General features: G+C 38.5%; 1 protein-coding gene across 8 annotated transcripts in view; it reads right to left on the bottom strand.

The window, feature by feature from the left end:
- YAP1 (Yes1 associated transcriptional regulator) overlaps positions 1 to 18,622 on the bottom strand; it is a 140,205-nt gene extending 121,583 nt beyond the window's left edge. For 2 of the 8 annotated variants that reach the window (XM_073338081.1, XM_073338091.1), the window contains exons 1-2: positions 18,045 to 18,622; positions 14,344 to 14,594 (exon numbers count right to left, since the gene is read on the bottom strand). In XM_073338081.1, coding sequence (XP_073194182.1) covers positions 14,344 to 14,594; positions 18,045 to 18,329 — 536 coding nt within the window. In that variant the 5' untranslated portion in view covers positions 18,330 to 18,622. The remainder of the gene's footprint in view (positions 1 to 14,343; positions 14,595 to 18,044) is intronic. The other 6 variants (XM_073338101.1, XM_073338119.1, XM_073338130.1 and 3 more) reach the window with 5 other exon arrangements.
- Positions 18,623 to 19,082: the final 460 nt, after the last annotated feature.

The following is a 19,082-nucleotide window of genomic DNA, read 5'->3' as shown; positions in this document are numbered from 1 at the left end:
AAATGTGGTCACGCCAATGCGCTTGAAGCTATCAGTGTGGACAGACTGCAGCACTTTCCCTACTGTGCTCTCCAAAGGCTGGTTTAACTCAAAGTGCTCTACATCTGCAACTGTAGCCATGCCCTTGGAGTTCTCTCTTCTGAACCCCTTATAGATCATTCTGAACACCTCTTTTTGTGGGGATGACAGACTGCTAGTGTTATTTTTAACAGTTTTTGTATCTGATGCAAATTTTGTCACCTATAAGAAACAATATCTTAAGAGTTTTTACTGACTAACATTTGTGACTCCCTCAGGCAGTCAGTAACTTAGTTAACTTGTGTTTAGAAAGTTTTAAAATCCTGTTGTCTCCTCCCGCCCATACCCCTCACTTCACTTTAGCAAAGCAAACAATTAAAGATACTTTAAATGAGCAAAACTTTGCACAGCAGAGGGTCTGAACTCCTACTGCAATATGACTGCAGGGTGGAGGAATCAATTACGACTGACATGCAAACTTTGACTTGCTCAGCAACTCTGTATAAACAGGATTCAAATTGCAGCCTGGAGCAAGAACTACATAAATAGCTGCACTTTTATAATGTTCTCTTCAGGGTACCAATACAACCCTAACAACAAAAGCTGAGAAGTCACCCCACAATTTTATTTTTTTTAAATTAAATAAAAAATCATGGGGTGTTTCAGACAGCATTACCACATGTGACTAAAATTTGATTCACTATGCTTCGATAGTAAGAGATCAAAGAGATGATGTCTTTATTTTCCACAACAAATCAGTGTGGTCTACAGAGTGGATCAAGTATAGTCCCTTCAGAGGCATATTAATAGATGGAAGTATCTTTGAGTAGAAGAATTTTAGAAACTTAATTCTAAGACTTCGTATGGTCCTGTTACTGAGACACTACAAAGTGAAACAGTGACCAAATTATCAGGATATTGTGAAATGGCAATTGGGTTTTTTCAGTGAATAGTCATTTGTTAGTGCAAGAAAATGTGCAGACCATCACCAACATCTTACAAAGAAATGTTAAATTTACAGACATCTCCATTACCTTACAAGTACTTCGGCCTAACATCCTAGAGAGTTACAATACTCTTTTTCTTTGAAAGAGAGCAGATTGTTTTCTAAATTACTAGTTTTCTAAATTACTGAACTTGTAGGATGACATACGGGCTGCATTAAAATACAGTAAATTTGCTGCTTTTGAAGGGTCAAATTCAACAAAGACAGCACTAGGCTTCCATTCTTCCTAGAGAGCTGCTCTTGCAAGATACTGAGCAACCTTGACACTTTGGAGTCCAAAGAACTCACCACCTTCCAGGATCAAACCCACCTGGAATTTAAATCTATGTAAGTAAAACAGGTTTTACCCAGTCTAGGCCATGAAGTCTAGAAACAAAGTCTCTCTTAAACATGACCTGCAAAAAAAAAAAGGGGGGGGGGGGATGATGTGTGGAAGAATTCCCCAAAACCTACCAATTTGGATGCTTTATTACTTCTTATAATATATAAGACAGGTATGGAGGATTTTTTTTAATTAAATAGAGGGGTTTATAAAAAGAGGGAAAGGAATTTGTTTTTTTACTTTAGAAATACCACAAATGTTAAGTCTTACCTTTCCTTAGCTTTGCTGGATGAGTCAGGGGGTCTCAAAGATGTATATTGTGAGCGTTCTCAGCCACTGACTGAAGGAGAAGAGGTCTTGAACCCTTAACAAATCTAGTCTACCTGTTAGACCTAGACAGATGTTATTAAAAACAAACCACTCAATTTTATACAGTCTGAATAAAAACAAATCCCCAACTCAATCAGGTTTATCTTCTTTGGTACTTATTGTAATCTTACTAGCTCTCCAGCTAGCCAGAGTCCTCCAAAATTTAAGCAGAGAAACTTTCAGAATTTCACCACATTTAAAAAACCCACAAGACTTTTTGGAGTTCACCTTTAAGACTAACATTAAAAACTTAACAGCGCAACTTTATACTGCGAGTTGACCTGCAGATAATATTCACAATGACAAGAAAAGAATCTCATGGAGAAGTAAAAACTCCTAAAGGAGGGTATGTAACTTTCATGGACTTTTTAAAAAACTGTTTACGGAAGAGACTAATCAAAGGGTGATTTGTTTTAACATTTTCTTCAACTCTAACAGTCCATAAGTTTAAAGTAGTAAGAAGGTGGTGAAAAGAAAATGGGAAGGAAAAAAACCCCTTCCACTTAAATTGCTTAATTTTCTAATTACCAGGCCAACCAAACTTCCTCTAACTCCAATATGTCACAGTTTTCCCTCAGATTTTTAGAGAGAGGTGGAAAGTCAGCACTCAAAACTACCTAAAGTTTATGTTAATGTTTACAGAGCACTTTGAAGTTGGAAAGTGCTATTAAATGGTCTCACTGCAAAGTGGAGACATCTAAAGTATTTTATTGTTAAAGGGTGAAATTCACCTTGTCCCAACTGCCAATAAAAGAGTCTATGAACTGCTAAACCCTAGTTAAGGAAAGCAGTCAGTACCTTTTCTCTACCCAAAAGGTGTTTTTTTCTTGAGTGTGCTAGGATTCATAGTAAATAGTGCATATTGTGGAAGAGTCGTGCAAACACAGGTGTGTGTGCATAGTCAGTCACTTTTCAACCATTACATCACATTTCCCAGTACATAGTCATTTTCCATACTTCAGTGTGCAGATTACACTGGTTGTCTTGAAGTTACAAACTGGGAACTGAAAAGAGCTAGGATGCCACACAGCACAATCCCAAGCCAGTGGGACACTGCCATCTTCTCTGCATTTTTTACTGCTTAAAAATGCTTAGTCCAGTTTTAAGTGTTCCAAACAGAAAATCTTCTCTTACTTCTCTTGTTTCACATTCTAACAGACCTTGCTTTAAGAAAGCTTTTCATGAATATCAACCTTTAATTTTCCTTTTCTTAATGTCATCCTATTACCCCCCAGAAACATCCCTTTCTATCTCCCTATTGGTTTATTTTTCCTACCAAGCAACTCCATCTCAGCTGTACAACCCATATGCGGCTTTTAGAAAACATTTTATCATGTCATAAAAATGCCTGATTTTACAATATATTCAGAAGAGGAAAAAATTATTTAACATTTCAGTTCCAACAGTTAATGAGGAAGGAAAAGGCATCCCCGAAGTAACAACACTGTTTAAATAACTACCGTGTGGCTACACATACTGACTCACAACAAAGCCCTTCATAAATCAGTACCCTTTGCAGATAAACAAGCAATAGTAAATTACCTTTACTTGACTCCACTATAAAACAGTTCAGCACAAGTTTTGACAACCCAACGTCAGAGTAATAATCCATAACCAAACTTTCTACTAACACTGATGTAATCTTTTATCAGACAGCTCGCCAGAGTCTAAGCAAAAGGGTTCTGGTGTCTCAATATGACACAGAAAAGTCTTATTAATGAAGTTAAAGCAAAGCCCAAAATTGTTTTGAAGACAAAGATCTGTTTCCTTAGTAACTGGCATGGCTGACCTGCAGTATACTAGTAATGATTTTACTTCACAAGATATCTAGATGCTAATTTAGTAACTTAAAATAGACTATGTTTGCCTGAAACCTAGCCCAAAGTAGGTGAGTTAAAAACCAACTGGTGTTTTAGTGGTGCTTGCCCGAGCCTTAAAATGGGAGCTTGAATTTGTGAATGTATCTTTAAAGAGGCTAAGAAACAATGTTAAACCTTAATTTTACATGCTTCAAACTCCTGATATCCAGTAAAAACTCTAAGCATTGCTTCTGGTACTAATTGGCACACAAAAAGCCAGAGTACAAATCAAACCCAGTTTAGGATATTTTTACTTCCAACACAGCAAAAATATGTTTACTAGTCACCACTTTCATAACAGAGCATTACAAACTTCCCATAAATTAAATGCTTAAAACCAAACAGCTCTATACCTGATAAGTTTCGAAGTATACCTTTTAAACAAACTGAACTTAAATTTAAAAAACATTGTTTGATAGAATATGTTCAATCATTGTGTGGCATCTTAACTTTCCAACACCTAGGCTCCACCTAAGAGTTTTGTTTCATATTAAATTTAACCCAAATTTGTCAGATTACTCCATGGGAAGTGTGGGGGATAACATAACCACTGCTGATTATGGAAGAGCGTATTCACCCATAGACAAACATGTGCTGGTGGCATCTAGCCTAGGTATTTTACACGTGCTACTTGTGTATGCCTCCCGTGCAGACTTCCTGCATTCAACACCGGATTATTTTCAGAATTTACAAGAGGAAAAGAAACCTTGATTTATTCAAGTTTTAGGAATTAAACATCCCTGTGCCTTGTGTGAAAGACTTTTTTTACACAAAAAAGGTCACTATTAATGGGAGAATTCACCAATTAAAATATTTATTAATTATATGTGTTAGCCACTGGAGATTTCCTAACATTGTAATGACAAAACGAATTAGTTTTCACAACATAGAAAGAGCTGCAGACCCACAGCTTCAAGGGGTCAAACTAAATTCAATTACATCATTTGGATGTTTTCCCAAACTATGAAGGGAAACATATCACAAGATCTGGATACATGTAAAAAGAAGGAGTGACATCTTTATTTTTGGCCAACAGTACTCTAACTATTCACCCCTCTCTTTTTAGGAGAATCTGAGTGAATTTTAGCTTTGATGTGGAAGTATACCAACTGCCGATAGTTAATACTATGCTAGCTTCCACAGTTCATCTCGTACTCCAATCCTGACATAACATCCTTGCTAATACCATTATTTGCCTCACCTGGCAGCTAATTATGTCTGTGACATGTAGAGATGACTATTCAGGATCAATCATCTTGCTTCACTTCACCTGTGACCCAATTCAATCCCTGAAATAAAATGTTTTAAAAACACATCTAGTGTCCATAATGGGTTTACTTTTCCTCAAAAAACATTTCTGGCAACCAATGTAAGTGAATAAAGGAAATTAATACCTGCTATAAGAAAAGGAGGACTTGTGGCACCTTAGAGACTAACGCCACAAGTCCTCCTTTTCTTTTTGCGGATACAGACTAACACGGCTGCTACTCTAATACCTGCTATGTTTTCCTCAATGTCAAATATGTAAAGTCATTAATTAGCGTGCAGCATTCGTAAATCAGGAACACTGAATGATAAATTCGTTCTAAGTACCAAAGGTTTTAAATAGGGCTGTCGATTAATTGCAGTTAACTCACAAGATTAACTGAAAAAAAAATCTATCGCAATTAAATCACACCGTTAAACAGAATACCAACTGAAATTTATTAAGTATTTCTGGATGTTTTTCTACATTTTCAAATATATTGATTTCTATTATGTAAAGTGTACAGTGCTCACTTTTTACAGTGGAAATATTTTTAATCAAAAATAATATAAATGATAAAAGAAATAGTATTAGTCAATTCACTTCATACAAGTACTGTAGTGCAATCTCTATCATGAAAGAGAAACTTACAAATGTAGATTTTTTTTTGTTACATAACTGCACTCAGACTAAACAATGTAAAACTTTAGAACCTACAGTGTCCACTCAGTCCTGCTTTTGTTCAGCCAATTGCTAAGATAAATAAGTTTGTTTACATTTGAAGATACTGCTGCCTGCTTCTTATTTACAATGTCACCTATAAGTGAGAACAGGCGTTCATATGGCACTTTTGTAGCCAGCATTGCAAGGTATTTACATGCCAAATATGTTAAACATTCGTATGCCCCTTCATGCTTTGGCCATCATTCCAGAGGAGATGCTTCCATGCTGACGACGCTCGTTAAAAAAAAATAATAATGCGTTAATTAAATTTGTGACTTAACTCTTTGGGGAAGAATTTGGTGTCTCCTGTTCTGTTTTACCCGCATTTCATGTTATAGCAGTCTCAGATGATGACTCAGCACATGTTGTTCATTTTAAGAACACTTTCACTGCAGATCTGACAAAATGCAAAGAAGGTACCTATGTGAGATTTCTAAAAATAACTACAGTACTTGACCCAAGATTTAAGAATCTAAAGTGCCTTCCAAAATCCGAGAAGGACGAAGTGCGGAGCATGCTTACAGAAATCTTAAAAGAACAACACTCCGATGTGGAAACTACAGAACCCGTACCACCAAAAAAGAAAATCAACCTTCTGCTGGTGGCATCGGACTCAGACAATGAAAATGAACATGTGTTCGTCAGCTCTGCTTTGGATCATTATCAAGCAGAATCAGTCATCAGCATGGACACATGTCGTCTGGAATGGTGGTTGAAGCAGGAAGGGACATATGAATCTTGACACAAGATATTTATGTGCCAGGTGCGCTAGCTGGCTACAACAGTGCGATGTGAATGCCTGTTCTCACTTTCAGGTGACATTGTAAACAAGAAGCAGGCAGCATTATCTCCTGCAAATTGTAACCAAACTTGTTTGAGTGATTGGCTGAACAAGACGTAGGACTGAGTGGACTTTTAGGCTCTAAAGTTTTATATTGTTTTATTTTTGAATGAGGGTTTTTTTGTATATAATTTTACATTTGTAAGTTCAACTTTCATGATAAAGAGATTGCACTACAGTACTTGTATTAGGTCAACTGAAAAATACAAATTTGTTTTTACTGTGCAATATTTGTAATCAAAAATAAAGTGAGCACTCTACGCGTTGTATTTTGTGTTGTAATTGAAATCAGTATATTTGAAAATTTAGAAAATATCCAAAAATATTTAAATAATATTCTATTACTGTTTAACAGTGCAATTAATCATGATTAATTTTTTAATTACTTTTTTTAATCGCTTGATAGCCCTAGTTTTAAACTCTTAAAGTTATTGCTTTTACCTCTTATGGAAGGGGGAAGAGATGGGTTTTATGATTGGGTATGTGATGAAGATGCCACTAATGAGGAGATAGTGAAAATGGTACCACTTACCAATAATGCTTAATATAAAAATGATTAATGTTATAATTAGTGGCTAATACCACTGTTACTAGAATGACAACTTCCAAACTGGCATCCTTTTGTTAATTTACAGCTTTCTACAGAGCTGCAACCATCTATTATATGTTTGATGGGTTACAGATTATTATCCCTCCCATGCTGTGAACCAGATGAGTATTAAACAATTCAACTGTCCTTTTTCCAAGCCTCTGAGAATGACAGGGGGGGGGGGGGAATAGGATGGTTAGAAGATTTATGCCAAACTTTTGTTTGCCTTTAAGGAGAGTTCAAGAACCCAGCAAATAAAAGTGCTTCCCTGGTGGCAACACTTGTTCCCAGAAAACTTGGTGTGACAGTACTTGAGCAACCAGGGCATGCAACAATTTTTCTTCGTAAAAGGATCAGTATCTCTTTCACTGCTTGGAAGTCTGATTAATCCTTTAAAAAGCAGACACCTTTTAAGAAATGTATGACTTTGTAACCACTATTACTGATACTCACAGCCTCTTTAAGACTTCCCATTAGAAAACACGGATAATTGACTAATTAATGCTACAAGTGATAATTTATGCTGGTTAACGTGTTACAATATATTTTAAACCAGAGTAATGCGAACTGAATACAAAGCTGAACTTAAATTTAATTTGGGGAATCCAAAATGTGAACAATATTATAAAGAAATGAAAAACATTTTCTTTTTAATCTATATTAAAGCAAAATTACATTGTTTGTCAAACAATATCAGAGGCAGTTTTACATCAGTGCTTCAAGGGGATTTTAAAGTTGTAGTTTTACATGTTAAAAAAAAATTAAAATAGTTTTGCTCTTCACCCTTAATACTACTTAAAGAAAATGATAGTAATGTGATCTTGTTATTGTTCTAAAATATGCTCCTATAGTTAAATACGGGGAATCGCATCCCTTCAATGTACATGCACAGCTCCTATTAAGGTTAATGGAAGCTGTATTCACAACTGCTGAGTTTTGCTTCCCATACAGCATTAATATTTGACTCTCAGTGAGGGCCTCCTCCAGTGCCCATTGAAGTCAATGAAACAACAACTATGGACTTCAATGAGGACTGTATCAGGCCCCTACAAAGCACAAATGTTGTTCTTACAAAAAATGGAATTTTGGAGTACCAAGTCCTTTTAAAATGATATAGATGAACAACCAATGAAAAAAATATCAGTGTGAATCTCCAAAAGTGTATCTATTTTTAATTACGATTTTTTTCCAGGCACCCAGCACAATTCATTGTAATTTCGCAACCTGATGCCAATTGTCCTGTTTTCCTTTGGAACAAAATGGAAACTTATAACAGGAAAACACATTTAAAATGCTTTATTCATATTTCCATGAGATGTATTGTTAGTTTGCATGTTCTCTATTACCTTAACTTTTTTGTATACAGTAATACAAAAATACTGCACATGGCAGAGTATTCAACACAGGGATACTATCAATGCTCTTGCATTTTCTTTTTGAAAGCAGTGAGGTATTGTGTGTCATTCTTTCCATTGACGCCCACCCACTGAGCTTAGCGCAAGTTCTGTACAGAGCATTAAAGACATACTTCCATCTTTCTCCCAGCTCACTCTCAAGACAAATAGGCAGAGTTGCCCTTCCCCCCAAATATAGAAATACTTTGTGCAACTGCAGTTTCAAAATAATTTTGCAGCATCAATATCAGAGGAATATTAAAGGCTTTTCATTTTTAAAAGGACAATGAAGTCATCTTATTGTATATAATACTATTTTCCAAAACCAAGAAACGTAACTCATCAGGCACACACACAAGTTAACAATTTTTAAATGTCACACACCCAAGTATATTTCCTTCCTTTAGTTACCCGAGTTTGTTGTGAAATTAGCTAATATAAATGTGTTTCTTTTTTAATCTTGGGGAAGCTGGCTGATATACAATGCATCGTAAATACTAGAGAAAGCTTAAAACAAATAGTCAGGAATCAATGTTATGAACATAAAATTAAGTTTTTATTTGTACTCTAGCTTACATATAGCTCAGTAGAGTGAGAGTAGTAAAAGCTTCAACTGCTTTTAATAGCATGAGTATAAAAAAAAATAGCCTAAACCTATCATAAGCAGTAGTTACAATTTTAGTCTCAAACGGTACCATTCATTTAATGTCAGAATGAACCTGAGCTGTGTACTGAGCAAGGCGAACAACTTCAGAGAAGCTCCATTAATTATGTTGCTAAATACTTACTTCATCTGTACCCTAAGGTACTACATACATTTTAATGTCACCTTGGATCCAAACAGAACAACAAACATTTTCTGTCAAAAAACTCAGATCAGTTCTTCTTTGTTTTTGTATAAGTGTTGAGGAAGAATGGGAGAGGAAATGTAACAGCAGTGTCGATCACTTTATTAGGTCCTTTACCTTTCTATATCACAAATCACATAAAAGCAAAGAATCAAGCTGCATTATTGTTTTAAGGGCCTTTAGTTCCATATTATATCAAATTACCTGAATCTATCCCTAACTCTGTACAGAACGTGTAAGAAATACACAGCTAGCAATAACCCATCTGATAAGAGATCTTACAAAAGGTTAATGGTAACGGTAAATATCACTTGAAAACCAACTCAGCTTTATTCAGGAAGTCATAGAACACTTCATAAAGACAATAGGAAGCTGTTGACAAACTGCATGGAAGAACGGCTTCCTGCAGGAAAAAGCAACTACAAGACAGTTGGACTGAGCAATGGCAGTTTCCTCACGCGGGGAGAGAGGAAGGGGTATTACACCACTTTTGTAGGAATTAAATGTACTGTGTTGTATGATTTAGAATAGTCCAGCGTTGAATATAAAATAAGCAAACAACAACAGAAATTACATCTAGCATACGGATTTGCCCTTTTGCAAAGTGCTGACTGCTATTACCGCAGCAATGCATTTTATCTCTTGCCCAGAGGTTGAGCTAGTAGCCCCCCTTCACAGTTCATTGAAATGTCAATCTACCACTGGCCAACAGGAAGTGCTTCAAAAGCCATGTGATTGATCTACTGACCAATCATGCCATCTTTATTTTATATTCAGTCCATTCTGAAACACTTCTGCTCTGCATGATAATATTGTGCAGACTAACATCTGACTACTTACTAAGGAGACAAGACTTATTTTACCACTGATGAACTCTAGCTACATTTCACAGAAGTTTGCAGCTTTAATGAAGTATAAATGCTACCACACATGACAGGAATGTGTTTGCTTCACCGCTCTAACTCTGCTTCGATTACACTATAGATTAATCATGCTAATAAAACTCCTGGTTATAATGGTGATCTGAATATTAATAAAGTATTGGACCACCACATATTGGGCAGAAATTTAAACTTACACATGAAGTTTAAATGATGATGGACTTAAATGGACTTAATGTAAGAATGCCGGATGTTGGGATTTCAAAACTGAATCCTACCCCACAATATCCCAGACTGATATAAGAGTACAAGAGTTGGTCATTATAACATTTTGAGTCATTTTCTCATCTGCCTCTCCCATTGTGAAAATTATTGCATTTGCAGTTCTTGATCTCTTCAAGTGAAATTTCTTTACTGTATTTAACCGTCTGCAGGATAGACAGATTTGAATTTAATTTTTTTATATATTGTATATTTTTGATGGATATCAATATTTATTTTAAGCACTTTTTGGTAAGTTTGCACAAAATAATGGGTTTTAACCTTTTTAAAATTTTTATCAATTTAAATTTTCATAATTGTGTGAAATTATGGGGAGTAAGACAATGGGGTCTGACAATTATTTAACTACAGTAGATGTTGAAATTCAAAAAGTTAAAACTTTTAACCGTTAAAACACAAATTGTCATATGTCAAAATATACAAAGGATATACAAATATCCTTAAATAAAACTTTTTTTTTTTCCAAGCAACATTTTTCTTACTTTGCCTATCTGTAAATTTGAATTATCATCACAGGAAATATCTGTCTTTGGTTTGGGTGTGTATGGTGAAATCTATGTTTATCAAAATTTACCGATAAAAAACTAATCCTTCCAAGCATAAGTATAGGGTGTACTACAATAACCAACACCATAGGGCTGACTAACAACTGAAGATATGTCTAATACTTTCACCTACTCTGTATAAATGTACAGTACTTCTATTTACCAGTTTACCAGAAAGGATCATGCTTTCATGGAATGGCTACTGAACAGGGCAATAGGAACAAAAAGCAACAATACCAAGCTAGTGAAGAGGGGCCAAAACTCTGCATATTGTAGAGGGAACCAATTATTCACAAGCAAAAATTGCTTACAGATTCCAAAGCCAGAAGAGAACACTGTGATCATCTAGTCTGATCTCCTAACACAGGTCAGAGAACTTCCCCAAAATAACGTCTATGGCATATCTTTTAGAAAAACATCCATTCTTGATTTTAAAATGGTCAGCAATGAAGAATCCACCACAACCCTTGGTAAAATGTTCTCACTGTTAAAAATGTACACCCTGTTTCCAGTCTGAATTTGTTTAGTTTCAACTTCCAGCCATTGGATGATGTTTTACCTTTTTCTGCCAGACTGAAGAGCCATTATTAAATATTTGTTCCCCTTATAGATACTTACAGCCTGGAATCAAGTCAACCCGTAATCTTCTAAACAGACTGAGCTCCCAGAGTCTATCAGGAATATTTTCTAATTCTTTAATCATTCTTGTGGCTCTTCTCTGAACATGCTCCAAATTATCAACATCCTTTTTTTAATCTGACCCCCAGAACTAGACACATTATTCCAGCAGTAGTCACACCAGTGCCAAATACAGAGATAAAATAACCTCTCTTCTCCTACTCGAGATTCCCCTGTTTATGCATCCAAGGATCAACAAGCTCTTTTGGCCATAGCATCACACTGGGAGCTCATGTTAAGCTAATTATCCACGATGACCCCCAAATCTTTTTCAGTCACTGCTTCCCAGAATAGAGTCCTCCATCCTGTAAATATGGCCTACATTCTTTGTTCCTAGTTGTATATATTTATATTTAGCTGTATTAGAGCACAAAAGTTATATTAGCAGCAGAATTCTGGATACACTTACTTATGTTTTAAGAAAGCTCAAAGTATAGACAGACAAACTGCCAGTTTAAATCAGCTTCCAGGACCTATATATATGTATTCTATCTAAAGTTCAAAATAATTGTTTTAAGAAAACTTCTGAAATATACATTTGCTTATGCTAAAAGGAATTCTTCAAAAAAAATTTTTACTGTATGTTTTTGAAATATCCAAAGTGTTTCACTGGAACTCAAGTTATAAAGATAACACAAGTAATTCTGAATTGCAATGATGCTTGTGGGTTACACCTGCAGACAGTGTTATAAGACCTATTAGGGACAACAAATGCTGATCTTCAAGTGTGAACAGAGCCTTCTGAACTGTCCTCATCAGGCTCTCCCAAAGCACAGAATCACCCAAGGAAAGTAAAAAGAAAACAGCCTATTAAGCTGTTGAAAATCTCCCCAGGTCAGCATGTGACCCAGCAGGGAGAGGTTCAAAAAGTACAGCCTTTATTTTTCTTCCTAACAACCTGGTTTGTTTCCACTCTTTTCCCCTTCAAGACACATCCTTCACAGCTAGCAGCTCTTTCAATCATTTACTTTGGATGTCTGCTTGAGAACAAACGACCTTGCTCATGCAGATGAGTTTGCCAGACTTGTGTGTACTTTCCAGTCTCAGGCTCTTTATTGTTCTTGCTGAAACCTGACCCTTTGAAATGGATACCAGGACACCAAGAAAGGACAAAAAAGAAAACTTGCAGAAAAAAGGAAAAGATTTTCTGTAGTAATAATGAAACTGTAGAAAAGCTTTCCAAGATCAAATCCTTCCCTCTACTTTCACCTGAATGAGCATAATTAAAGAATCAATTATAAAAGTGTATTTAAGTGTAAAGACATTTTGCATCTCTTATAAAGCAATAAAACCCTTTCTATAAAATTGAAATAGACAATTACTAAAAATAGTAAGAAACACTATCAATTGCACAATTTTAAATCCATTACATTTGATCTGAATTAGCAGACTGTTGTGTTTGCAGTTTTGCCCTATTATATAAGCTAGTTCGTAAGAGTTTAAGTAGTACAGTAAAAAAAACGGTTTTGATCTAATTTCAAAATTTATGTTGAGCTCCCTCAAGGCCCAGTGGGAAATAGTCTCAGCTGGCGTAAACTTGCCTAATTCCAAAAATTCAAAGGTACAATGCCAATTTACACCAGCTCAGGATCTGGTCTAACGTGTATTATTCAGTTACATGGACAAAAATCACAGCTACATACTCTTTGGCTTTTGCCTATTTTTAGGTTCTTAACACAGACTAATTTCCCAAAGAATTCAGGCTTGAATACTTTATTTTGGTAAACATGACACAGAAGTTTACAATAATCTTAAGGTAAGCAAGGTATGACTATGTAAATGCTTCATTATATATATGCTTTATTTTCCCTAAATTCAAAATGACAAATAATGGGCTACTTGGAGCCTGCCAGTTTAAAAAAAACGTTAAAAATAAGTAAAAGAAAATGCTAAAAATACAGTCCAAGTATTTGAGGGCCAATTATATGTCTTGGTGGTCACTCTTTCAGAAAGGAGGATAGACTCCTGATGCTTTAGAAACTACACAGTATAAAAGAAAACGCTCCCTAATGGATTACATATCACACTGCTGGCATATGTAAGCTCTTCTCAGTTATAGAAAAGGGCATACTAAATTCACTATAGGAAAAAAGCCATATGTGCATGAGTAAGGAGCAATTTTCAAGAATTTTATGAATTTTACCCTCTCAAGCCAAACAATGTAAGTTAATTTTAAGAACTATAAACTCCAACCCTGTAATCAGATCCACGTACCAATGGACTCTGCGTGGGCGCAGGAGTCTGCATGCATGGATCTGAATGCACAATCAGTGCCTATATCATTGCACTTTGAACAATCAGAGCAATCCTTTACTCCTCTCACTAAAATATCTGCCAAAGTTACTTAACATTTTTAACATCCATTTTATAGCAAATTTGTGTGACAGTTCCATTTATTTTGGCCCGAAGAAGAACTTTATGCAAGTCAAAATATCATTATATACATTCAAGTGATTTTTAAAACACAAACACAGAAAACCACCACTTCATATTTAAGACAAACCAAGAAGAAGACATGTTTAAAACACACAGGATTTTCATAAGAGCCAAACACTCACACCTCCAATTGAAGTCAGTGGGAGCTATAGGTGCTCAGTACTATTGAAAATCATGCCCTTTCATTTTAAAATACATTTTACACTAAAGGTGCAGCGATTCCTACACACAGAGATTCTTAACAACATGGAACACAAACTTTGTTAAGAAATGCAGCTAACCTTCTTTCAAATAGATTTTACTTACTTCAGAAAATATCTCTGGCCAGATGGCGTCTTAGCCATCTCCCAACCTGGTGGCAGAGGTACATCATCAGGAATCTCAAATGAAGACTGGCGGAGATGTTGAGAAGAAGGTGCAGCTCCAGGACCAGTCACTACTCCAGAGGGGGTAAGTGTCCCTGGAGAGACAGCTCCAAGCTGCAGCGAAGCTGGAGAGGAATGAGCTCGGACATGTTGTGGAGTCAAGGCTCCTGCTGACCCTCCATCAGTGCTGGCCTGTCAGGAGTTAAATTGTTGTAAGATATTTTACTTCAGCAGAAACATGCCTGTTGGAACACAACCTACTTTTAACTTACTGAATGTTTCCTAGACAAGCAGACAAATATGTTTTTTCTAAAATTCTACTTATTCCGAAGTTGCTAACATTCAAGGATGTAGCCCAAAGTAGATTACTTAAAGAGCAAGCTTGCAAAACTTTTATATATACACCTATAGAATATTAATTTTGAATGTTTCTCATTCTTGTTTAGTTTTATTTTGTACACATATAAAAAGCCATCTTCTTTGTAAGGATCATACCTTAAGGCCTGATCTTATCCCCATTCTTCAAAGGGTACTAATGTCAAGCCTGATTCACAATTCCCTTGCATACTGAATTGGTGGAAATGACTATGCAAAGTGGATGTAAACTAGTACTCTGGATTGTTGGTGTTTTGCACCTACCTTGCACAGATGTAAAAGCCCATTGGCTTCAGTGGGAGTTCCACAGGAGTAGCGACTACAAATTGGGCCCCAAAGGACTATTTCAATACAGTGCAAGATATGATATGCAAGAAAAGGGTTCCCAACCTTCAAGTAAACTGTACTTTAATTGTATGTATGGTGCGTATAAAAAGAGAGCAGCACCAGCTACAGCCAGAATGTGGACAAACAAATCAAGTTTTCCACCAACATCTCTGCAAACCTTCCTCAAACCTGGCCCACATAACCCTAATTATTACAACCTGGGTCTCTCCTGAACTGAGGACTGTGAATCATGTTAAACTGTGTAGTTTTCCTGATATGGACTCAAATCCATGGAGGGGGAAAAAAATAGCCATGAAAACTGTATTTAAATGTTGACATATATATATGAGGGCATTCACTTTCCATGTATAGTAGGATAATTTGCACACCTACATTTTATTATGTAAATGTCAGCCCTTGCCATACCACTGTACCTAGGTATTGCAGAATACATGGGGCTCATTTATGAACTCAGATGTGTACACTCATCCCAGGTCTCATTAAATCAGCTACTGTGCCTTACGTGTAACAGCATGCAAACTCTCAAAATCAGAATTCGGCCTATGTTACACAATTATCCAGTATCTGCATTTTGCTAAAATTTTCAAAAGCAACCATGTATTGGAAGAAGAAAAGGAGTACTTGTGGCACCTTAGAGCCTAACAAATATATTTGAGCATAAGCTTTTGAGAGTTACAGCTCATGTATTGGACGGACATAACTCACTCAGATGTGAAGTATTACACTTAATATTTTCCCTACACCCCCCCAAAAATCCCAAGGTGGATATTCTTATTGCAGTATCAGACAAGAGTGGAGAAAAAGAGACACCACCATCACAATCATTTTAAAATGAAAAGGCCAACAATGAACCCAATAATCCTATGGCTTCAACTGGCTTTTAACTACATGATTTACTACAATATATTGTACTAAAACCAGCCAGCACCAAGGAACAAAGATTTGAGCTCAATTGTGTACTCTAGTAGCATTTGCAATGTACGCAAACAGCCCACAAGCTTTAAGGTGCATGTTGATATTAACAACATGTGCCTCATACAATACATTTCAAATATGTAATATAGTTAGCTGCATTTATTGTGGTCGTTGAGTACATATTAAGATATACATGATTACAGCATCTAGCTATAAATGATTGCTGAATACCTATTAGTATACCTTTGTGCATAAGAACACCATGATAAAACTTGTACAGTAAAAATAGGTGTAAAAAGTATTAGCTGTACACGTAGTAACCTTCTTCCCAAATTTCAAGAGTTCAAAATAGGCTATTACCACCCACTCCAAATGGGACTAACTGTGTGAATCATCATCAATAATGCATAGTTCATAAATTACAAGAAAGCAAGAATCTAGAAATAACCCATCACCACTGCTATTTTCTTTGCAGTCCTTTAACTTAAAGACTAGACTGTGTGTGTGTGTTTTTTTTGTTTGTTTTGTTTTTTTAAATATTTGGGAAATGAATTAACTCCTGGGCAGAGAGAATATATGCCAAAGTTTAGCTTGGAGTAATTTTACAGCTGAGTTATAAATGCTTCCAAACCAGAGTTTAATAATGGAAATGTTGACAGACCCTTCACTACTGGAATACCAGACACCAGTGTAATACAGAGCAAATCTCTTTTCTATTGGCTACACAGATAAAGTGACAATAGCTTATAATAAAATCTATTTTATAACTTAGCAACAAAGTTCATTGCTTAATAAAAACATTTGAGCAGAGAGAGGCAGTTTACAAAAATTTAGTGAACAGCAGCCTAAACATTAACTTTTATTCATATTTGTATCAACACTTCAATCTTGGCACATGAGTCAAGCGGCTTAAAGAACAAACACTGATAGAGACTTATTATGGGCCCAATCCTGCAACTCTTTTTAAGCCTCTACTTTAGGCTTGCAGGATTGTGCCCTGAGCGTTCAGACACAGGACTGCAGCAGGCAAGTTATTTCAGTCCGATTTGCAGATATGGTTAATTTAATGGTACTTCAGTAAAGCTGAAAGGTGACTACCAACAGGGACAGAAAAACCAACGCACTGGAATTAGCTTCTGATGTGGGAAATTTAATCCTACGGAGTGCAATGATGAAATGGTGGAAAAGCCACATCCATATTGTTTTTTTTTTAAAGTTTGGACACAATCCCTGTCTTCCTCTCCTCCTCATCCTCCACACAGATAAATAAACAGTGTGAAGATTACATCAGACAACCCAATCCTTTTGTACTTTCAAGTGAAACATTTCTAAGATTTTAGGGGCTTTAAATCCCCCTCTCCCAACAAAAGCTGGAAAATAAGAGAGCAATTATTGGGTGCCCAAGTAGGCTGCTGGGGAGTGAGACGTCCTGGCGGAGACAGGGCCTAATGCGAACAGCAGCAAAATCAGCTGCTGAGACTGGTAACTCCTGCTCAGAACTATTTACAAAATTTCCCAGCTAAAATCCCAAAGGGTCCCTGAAAGCAGGCAGGAAGAGGGGAGCATCACCAGAGTAAACGGGGGAACTGCCCCACAAGAAAGGGAGTTTTGCCCCCTCCAAAACCCCTAAATGCAAGAACGGAAGGTGCTTTCCCCCCTCCCCACACACACACGATGGGGGGGGGCGGAAGGGGACTCTCCCCCCCTCCACACACACAGGAGGGGGCGCTCCCACACTCGGGGGGGGTGCTCCTCCACTCACAAGGGGGGGCGGACGGGGGCGCTCCCCCACTCACACACGGGGGGGGGGACGCTCCCACACACACACACACTCAGGGGCGGAGGGTGGCGCTCCCACTCACACGGGGGGGGGCAGGACGCTCTCCCCACTCACTCTCTCTCACACACACGGGAGGGGAGGGGAGGCACCCCCCAGGCGCTGACGATAGCGGCAGGAGAGCTCCCAGCTGCGCCCCCGCCCGGCCGGCCGGCCCCCCCCCTCACCTGGCGGGAGTGGGCCTTGGGCTCGGGCGGCTTGAAGAAGGAGTCGGGCAGCTTGCGGAGCCGCATGGGCAGCGTGTGCGGCACGTTGGCGCCCTTGGGGTTCATCACCGCGTTGAAAAGCGCCTCCAGGTCGGTCTCCGAGTCGCCCCGCACATGCACGATCTGGTGCCCGGCCGGAGGAGGCCCCGCGCCCGGGGGCTGCCCCGCGCCGGACGGGGGGCCCGGCGGCGGCGCCTGTTGCTGCGCCGGCGGCTGCGCTTGCTGCTGAGGCTGCCCGGGATCCATGGCTCCGCGTCCGTACCGGGGCTCGGCGACTCAGAGCCCGGGCTCCCCACCCCACATACCCCGTTGCCCAGGCCGGGGCTCCCCCGCTGCTGCTGCTCAGCCCCCCCACAGCCGGAAAACACAACCGGCAACAACAACTGGCAGAACAAGCCCGACCGAGCAGCAAGTTGCCCGAGCCCGGCCCAGCCCGGCCGGCGCCTCTATCCCGGCGGCGGAAACTAACTCACGCAACACACTAAACAAAAGTTCTGAGATGTGCCCGCCCGAATCACTCCCCAGCCAGCTCCGCCCCTTGCGAGCCCGCCCGCACCGTATCCTACAGCCAGCCTCCAACAGAGTCCTGCTACGCCCGCCAGCGCAGAACGCAATCAGAACCAGGCACCACTGCCAGGTCCTTCTGCGCGCGCGCGCCCGCCCGCACAGAATCTGGCAGATTTAGTGGCCACTACCAAGTCCTACGCGAACTCCCGGCGGCACACCGTCCAGGAAAGTTAGCCCTTTTGCACCCGCCCGCTTCATTTTTCAAGCATCTACTCCCGCCCGCCTGCGTTTCCCTACAACGCAGAAGTCCATGCATCGAAAAGTTAAAAATAAATTCCTCCAAACTTCCAGACTCCTGTTGCGCCCCTCCCCCCTCCGCGACCTCAGCGCCGGAATGGGGAGGGAGAATTACCCCCCTTTGCCCTCAGAACGGGGTGCGGGAGAAGAGAGACGACTTCTCCCAGCCCTGGCCCCCAGGAGAGCGGCACCGCT

This window comes from Lepidochelys kempii, chromosome 1, assembly GCF_965140265.1.
Source record: "Lepidochelys kempii isolate rLepKem1 chromosome 1, rLepKem1.hap2, whole genome shotgun sequence".
NCBI lineage: Eukaryota > Metazoa > Chordata > Testudines > Cheloniidae > Lepidochelys > Lepidochelys kempii.
Note: the sequence above shows the minus strand (reverse complement) of the source record. Positions and strands in the feature narration are given on the sequence as shown.